This window comes from Aptenodytes forsteri, unplaced genomic scaffold (genome assembly GCF_000699145.1).
Source record: "Aptenodytes forsteri isolate BGI_AS27 unplaced genomic scaffold, ASM69914v1 Scaffold66, whole genome shotgun sequence".
Classification (NCBI taxonomy): domain Eukaryota; kingdom Metazoa; phylum Chordata; class Aves; order Sphenisciformes; family Spheniscidae; genus Aptenodytes; species Aptenodytes forsteri.
In genome coordinates, this window is record NW_008795131.1 from 1,986,693 (window position 1) to 1,993,201 (window position 6,509).

Below are 6,509 nucleotides of genomic sequence, written 5' to 3' on the forward strand. Positions count from 1 at the left end.
GTCTGGCCTTCTCTGACCGCGTGCTTCGGCTGCGCCAGAAACCCCTGCAATGGAAGGGGAGGCGCGACAGGAGTTACGCTTCCGGCCGCCGCCATGTGCTGCAGAGCCACCAGCCGCTAACCAGATTCATTGATTTCTATTACTGCCCTTGGAAAGGGGCTCGGAGGAACGCCCCGTTTTGGGTGCCACGCGCTGTGGGCTTGGCCGGGAGCGGGAGATGAATCGCCCCAGCGGCGGCTTTTGCATTGCACAGCCTTGGCAAAGACGAATTTGTTTTTCCCCTTTGCCCAGAGCTGTGCTGTGCCTGGCCGAAGGGAAGGCAGCCAGCTACCCCAGTGAGCAGCTTGCTGCTGGGGAGCCCTGCGGCTTTTGCACTTGGACCTGCTGGTGGGGTTTTGGCGTTGGCTCAAAGCGTAGGCCTTTGTCCCATTCCCATTTTCTGGTTCGCTCCAGGTCCCTTTGGCATCTGCCCCGGTGAGCGGCGAGGCCGCGGCTGTACTGGCAGAGGGCTGGCGAGTCCCCATATTCAGCACTTGTCCCCTGCTCCTGAGCTGCGGGTGCCGAAATGGCTCCTGCCCCAGAGGCTCCAGGGTGGCCTGGGGTAGCGGGTAGCGGGTCAGTGTGAGGATGCTGGGAGCTGTGTTCTGCATGGAAAGGGTTGGAGGAGTGCATGGTCCCATCCCAGCCTGGGATAAATCAGCCTGGTTTGGTTTTGACACAAACCAAGGGCAGAGCAGGTAGCAAGGCGGGTGCTGCCAGCTGCGCTCATGGTCCTGCAATGCTGGTGCAAGGCCCAAACCCTTGGGAGATACTTGTGGGCTGGACCGCGGCATGGAAGCAGCAAACTGCTCCTGGTGTCCTGGCTCTGCTGATGACTCCTCTCTCCCTCTCGTTTTGGTCTCCAGGACGACATGACCGACTCCCTGCGGGATTACACCAACCTGCCCGAGGCTGCGCCCCTGCTCACCATCCTGGACATGTCGGCCCGGGCCAAGTACGTGATGGATGTGGAGGAGATCACGCCCGAGATCGTGGAAGCCTTTGTCAGCGACTTTCTAGCAGACAAGCTAAAACCCGAGCCCATCTAAGGGGGCTTCTGCGCCAACAGACATTATTTAAAACTAGGTCTCTCTTCCGCCGCTCGTGGATTCTCCAGCGTGTCCTCACGCCCGACCCAGTATCCAACCTTCTTGTGGTGCCTTGTTTTACGCAGTGAATCCTTCTCCTAAGCAAACTCCTTGAGATGCACTTTCAGCAGGGAGTCGTTGGCGTTTGGAGACTTCGCTTGTGCTTCATGGTGATATATTCTCTAATAACCAGGCCAGAACTGTTACCGTATCGTTATTTTATACATGGCACTAGCTAGCAGGCAAATCTTTTTGCATGGTGTTCTTCCCAACATATGCATCAGGCAGTGGATGGGGTTCTCGGGGCTCTTTTCTTCTCCTTCTCCCCTTCTTTCCTTTCCTACCACCCCTGCTGACTAAGTGACTTTAAGGAAGCAATAAGGAAACTGTCCCCTTTGCCCCTGGCCTGTCCTCCTTTTCCACGCGAGTGCCCTGACGAGGCCGAGACAAAGTCTTAACTGCTGACAACCTCTGAAAGACCACGGCGCAGCCAAGCTCTTCCTCCTGAGCGTGAGAGCCTTCCGGGTGGGTTTCCCACCTCCCACCCCAAGCACCGACAGCCTTAGGCAGCGCTGGCTCTGCGTGTCAGGGGGGGTCACCCGCCTGTGATGGGTGGATGTTCCCTCCCTCCCTCTCTGAGCTAGGAGGAGGACCACCACCAGGCTGCCCTCACCTCTCTCGTCTCTCCCTTGTGCTCTCCCCATCCCTTCTCGCCCCTTCTCTCTGGTATGAATCGTCCTGTCCCCTCTATGTTAGTTGATTGAGCTGTTTTTCGTAGGTGTGTCCCAAACCCAACGTTAATGGTGCTGTTCTTTAAAAAATAACCAAAAAAAACCAACAACAACAAAAAAATCCCTCCCTAACCCAAGCAGCACAGCCGAGCCCCTGAAAAGTGACATTGTAAAAACTGTACATGGTGATTGGAACTTTGTAATAAAACCGTTATAATAACCTCGTCCTCGGAGGTGCCGATTGCCGCGTCCTGCCGTCGGGGAGAGGGAGCCCACCTGGGACCCACGCGGCAGGAGGAGCCCCCCATCCAGACCCCATGGGGTAGGTGTCGGTGCCGGCAGCTCCCAGCGCCGTGGCGGCTGAGCCGGGATCGTGTGTTCCCCCCCATGGCTATTTGCTGCACCTTACTCGGGATGGTGACTCCCATGAGCTGTTCAGAGACGCCATGGAGGGGGGAGCACGGCCTCGCTGCCCCACGCTGCGCCCACCCACCCCACGGGCTCTGCTCACAGCCCCCCCAGCCGAGGGTGTCCCCCCTGGCTCTTGCGGGACGCAGCAGCGGCTGCGATGGTTTCTGCCAGCATCCCCAGGAGGGTGGTGTCCCGGAGGCATGTGCGGTGCGTGCTGAATAGCGGGTGTTGTGCAAGCCATCGCTTTTCCCTTTCAGCTCGTTAGTCAGCGATGGCAGGATTACGGCCTCTCCCCTTTTATCGCTGCTGCAGCAACCCACCCTGGCAGGAGCTGGGAAAAGCCGCCAGCTCGGCAAGGCAGGAACCGTATAAATCCACCCTGTGTTTTGCACGTTTCAGAGGTTCTCGTGTTCAGCGGTGATTAACTGACCGGTGAGCTGTTCAAGGAGCAGCAGCGCTGCCTGGCTTGCCGGTCCCTGTGCCGGGGAGGGCAGGAGCAGCTGGAGGGGGCTGCGTGTGGCTGGGCCAAGGGCAGGAGCCGGTGTGAGCACGACGGCAGCAGCACAGCAGCGTTGGGAGCTGCGGCTTGCTGCACCTCCCTGGGCGTTGGGCTGTGAGCAACCTACCCTAAATTAACCCTAAATTAACTCGTATCCCCTTTACTGGAGATTTTTGAGGAAGTAGCCTTTTCAGTGAGTTATCTACTGTAGGGGTTAAGGGCTTGTGCAGTGAGCTGTGCCTGGCTGGACTCGAGCTGTGTGGAAGCGGCTGGGCAGCAGCATTGCCTCCAGCCCCCACTGCCACCCAGCACCCACGCTGCCTGCGCTCAGCGGGCGCCTGCTGGTTTGGGGGCAATCGTGATGGGTTTGTGCTTTGAAAGACCGCGGGGTCTGTAGCATTTGGTCATGCAGCAGCGGCTGATTTTTTTTTTCTGAGAGAGGGAGAACCCATATTCCCCTCCGGACGTTGTGGTCCGGGCTCCTAGTGAGGCAGTGAGCTCAGCACTGCCACAGCCGCTCTGGTAGCTGCTTGGTAGGAACTGGAGCAAAGCAGCAATTTTCTGCCTGAGAATTCAGTCATCTGGGGTCAATTTGATGAGACCGGGGCTGGAACTGGGCTCTGGAGACGGAATTGCTCGGCTGGAGCAGTTTCAGGCTCGAGGTAATGCCACTGTCTCACAGCGCGCCGCACACCCAGCCCAGGCAGCGCTGCACAGCGCTCAGATACAAGGGCTGGGGCATGGAAGAGGCCGAATCTCTGTCTCTGGGTATTTCTCGAACTGACAATATAAATTATTTCAATGTGGTAACGGGAAACCAGAGCCAGCAGAGTGTGGGCTGGTGGCAAGTAGCTGGTTGTGTGACTCGCAGCCAGAGTAGAGGAGGCATTTTTAAATGTACAGCAAGCCGGGTGGCGGCCAGCGCTGTCGCAGGGACGGTCCATCGACACGCGGCTGCCAGCGATGCAGAGAGCATCGTGCAGCCTGGGCAGGAGCCTCCAGCACGACCAGGGCTGCGTGGCACATCCTGGATCCATGGAGGCAGGTTGCCGCGAGCCGGCTTGTTGCCCTTGGGGAGGCATGGACAGGCCCCAGGGTCTCCATCCCCCCTCCGAGGGATGGCCGCAGCGAGCGGCAGTGCCCACAGCTCCTTTCCCACCCTTCCCCTCCCTCATTTATAATTCATTCGCGTTGACGTCCAGCTGCCGGGGCGAGCGGTGCCCAGGCGGCTGCGTGGGGACGGACACCGCCACCTCCCGGCAGCGGCACGGTCACGAGTGCCAGAGCTCGGACACCCCACACCGCAGCCAGGCCCCGGGCCGGGGTTGGTGTGCTGCTCTCATCGCTTGTTAGAGCACGGGGTTCGGGTAAGCACAGGCAGGACCCATTCAGGTGGCCGCTATTTGGCCTTTCTGACCCCAAAACCACTAACAGCAGCCAGGCCGCACGGCCCCAGGCTGCGAGAGGAAGGACACACGTTGTCAGCGGCATCCTGGCCGGGCCAGCACAAACGCCGCCGCGGCAGCTGCGCCCTGACCCCGCAGGGGGGGATCCGAGGCCCCCCCCCAGATCTGCCGGGTGGGCCCAGAGGGTCCTTGCCCAGGGCTGCCAACAGGAGGGAGTGAGAAAAGCCTTGTGGGCGGCCAGCTCCCCGCTGCCCGGCGAGAGCCCCCACCCGCCGGCCTTTCCCTTCTCACTAGCATCACCATGCGGCCGGAGCGCCTGTGGGCTCACCTGGGAGTCACGCACTCATCCAGGCACAGCTCCAACACTGCCAGAGCTGTTTAATACCCATTTACTGCAAACCAAACAGCCTGAGCTGCAATTTTATTAACCCTACAGCACGCCAAAAGGAAGGGATGCTTCTTCAGCACCCAAACCTCAGCAGTTTAGCCCACTACAGGGAACTTCTGCCTTTCGTCTTCCCGCTCGTGCCTCCGCAGCAACTGTCTCTTCCCCTCGAACAGCACAATGCCAGCAGCGATAGCGGAGTTCAAGCTGTCCACGCCTGACACCACAGGAATGACCAGTCTCTTCCCCCCGGTGCTGGCTGCGAGGTGAAGCGCGTCTGGACTCAGACCATGAGTCTCTCCGCCGATCACCACTGCCACTGGAGTCTGTGTCCAGTTCTCGTAGTAATACTGCGCAGCCAGCTCTGGGACACCGACACCTGCCGCTCCCTCCTCATCCTCGCACTCAGGAGCGGCCTTGGGTTTGGATTTCACAGGAGCTTTCGGGTTGCCAGGAGCAGAGGCAGCCCCGCCGGCTCCCCTCGACACGGACGCGGTCTCAGCCTGAGCGCCTGGGTCTTTGTTGTCAGCCACGCAGACCTGGACGCCGGCAGGAAGGTTGCCGGGAACAGATTCCCAGTCCAGGTTGGCGACGATGGGCAGACGGAAATGAGCTCCCATGCCTGCACGGAGCACCTTCGGCTCCCACGGATCCACACAGCCTGAGAGGGAAGGGAAGAAAACAGCAACACTGCAGCGGCTCCCACAAAGACGGATTCAGCAGCCGCTGCTTCCCGCAGCAAATCGTGTCTGGGCCAGGCACTGCTTACAAACTCTTGGGAACAACATCTTCAAGCACCTCTTATTCCCTGCCTTACCCCCAAATTACTCAAACTGAACTTTTTTCCCCCAAGGAAAGGCTGTTACCTTTGGTGAGCAGCACTTTCTCACAGCCTGCTCCTGCTGCAGACCTCAGAATAGTCCCCAGGTTTCCCGGATCTCGGATATTGTCGCAGATGAGGAGCAGCGGCAAGGAGCTGGTTAGCTGAGCGGCAGGGTAAGACATCTTGGCATGGTCGGGCTTGGAAAAGATCCCTGAGGAGACAAAGTGCTGACAGGCTTCTGACTAACACACCCCAAGGAAAGGGCTGTCTCTCATTTAGTTGGCCCAAATTTCACCGAAGAGGTGCTGGAGGAAGCATTAGGAAAAGCACTGCTTAAAAGAAGTTTGAGAAGAGTTTGTCGCTTGACAAGGAGAACTAATCTCCCAGCAGAGCTGGAGCGGCGTGCTATTAAAAATGAGCATTATCACCTTCAGCGTGCTGTAGGAGCCACTTTCACGGTTACCACAGCAGGCCAAATAAAAGGGTACTCTCTCAAGTTATGCCGCTCTTGACACACTGCCAGAACGCCTAGGGGAAGGCTATGAAGAGCGAGTCGTTACCCACTTACTAAGCGTGAAGTAAGTTTCCCTTTGAGCAGCGTCATGACCGTTTCTAAGGCAACTTACCTATAAGCCCCTGAGGAGTTATGAGGTCAGACCAGCTCTTAATGTCTTCAAATTTCACCTTAACTAAGTTGGCTCGTTTCAGCTTTGCCTCGGGCAGCTCCTTCAGGTGCCCCACAGTGCTGAAGAAGAGACTCTGCAGCACAGCTCCTGCCTCCAGGGCGTCCTTGATCAGCCTGTGACCCTCCAGCACAACCTTCCCGTGATGATCCCGAAACTTCTTCGACTTGGCGATGGTCACCACTTTCCTGTGGAGAAGTTAATCAGAGAAAAGGGTTGCAACGCTACCACCACCGTCAGTCCGACGTCTGCCAGCCACCGAGAACCTCACTCGGAAGTCCCCCAGGTATCTTTAGCCCGGCTGTAACTGGCGTTGCCGTGTCAGTCTCTGCCCAGAACCCCCAAAGCGCCGGCATTTGCCTCACACTCCGCAGATGCGACACCGGGCAGCTCCGGGGCGCTTCCGCAGGGGGGCTCAGCGCGGAGCATCCCCGCACCCCCAAA

At 58.7% G+C, this 6,509-nt stretch overlaps 2 protein-coding genes across 2 annotated transcripts in view; one reads left to right on the plus strand and one right to left on the minus strand.

The window, feature by feature from the left end:
* NXN (nucleoredoxin) overlaps positions 1-2,080 on the plus strand; it is a 27,330-nt gene extending 25,250 nt beyond the window's left edge. Inside the window, exon 9 of the mRNA XM_019471776.1 lies at positions 906-2,080. Within this exon, the coding sequence (XP_019327321.1) occupies positions 906-1,088 (183 nt within the window). The 3' untranslated portion in view covers positions 1,089-2,080. The remainder of the gene's footprint in view (positions 1-905) is intronic.
* A 2,500-nt stretch (positions 2,081-4,580) lies between these two features.
* On the minus strand, positions 4,581-6,494 carry MRM3 (mitochondrial rRNA methyltransferase 3). Its single transcript, XM_009278337.1, has 4 exons — positions 6,433-6,494; positions 6,009-6,253; positions 5,426-5,593; positions 4,581-5,220 (listed from the first exon to the last, which is right to left on the minus strand). The coding sequence occupies exons 1-4, from the start codon at positions 6,492-6,494 to the stop codon at positions 4,658-4,660; spliced, it is 1,038 nt and encodes a 345-aa protein (XP_009276612.1). The 3' UTR covers positions 4,581-4,657.
* Between the last annotated feature and the right edge of the window lie 15 nt (positions 6,495-6,509).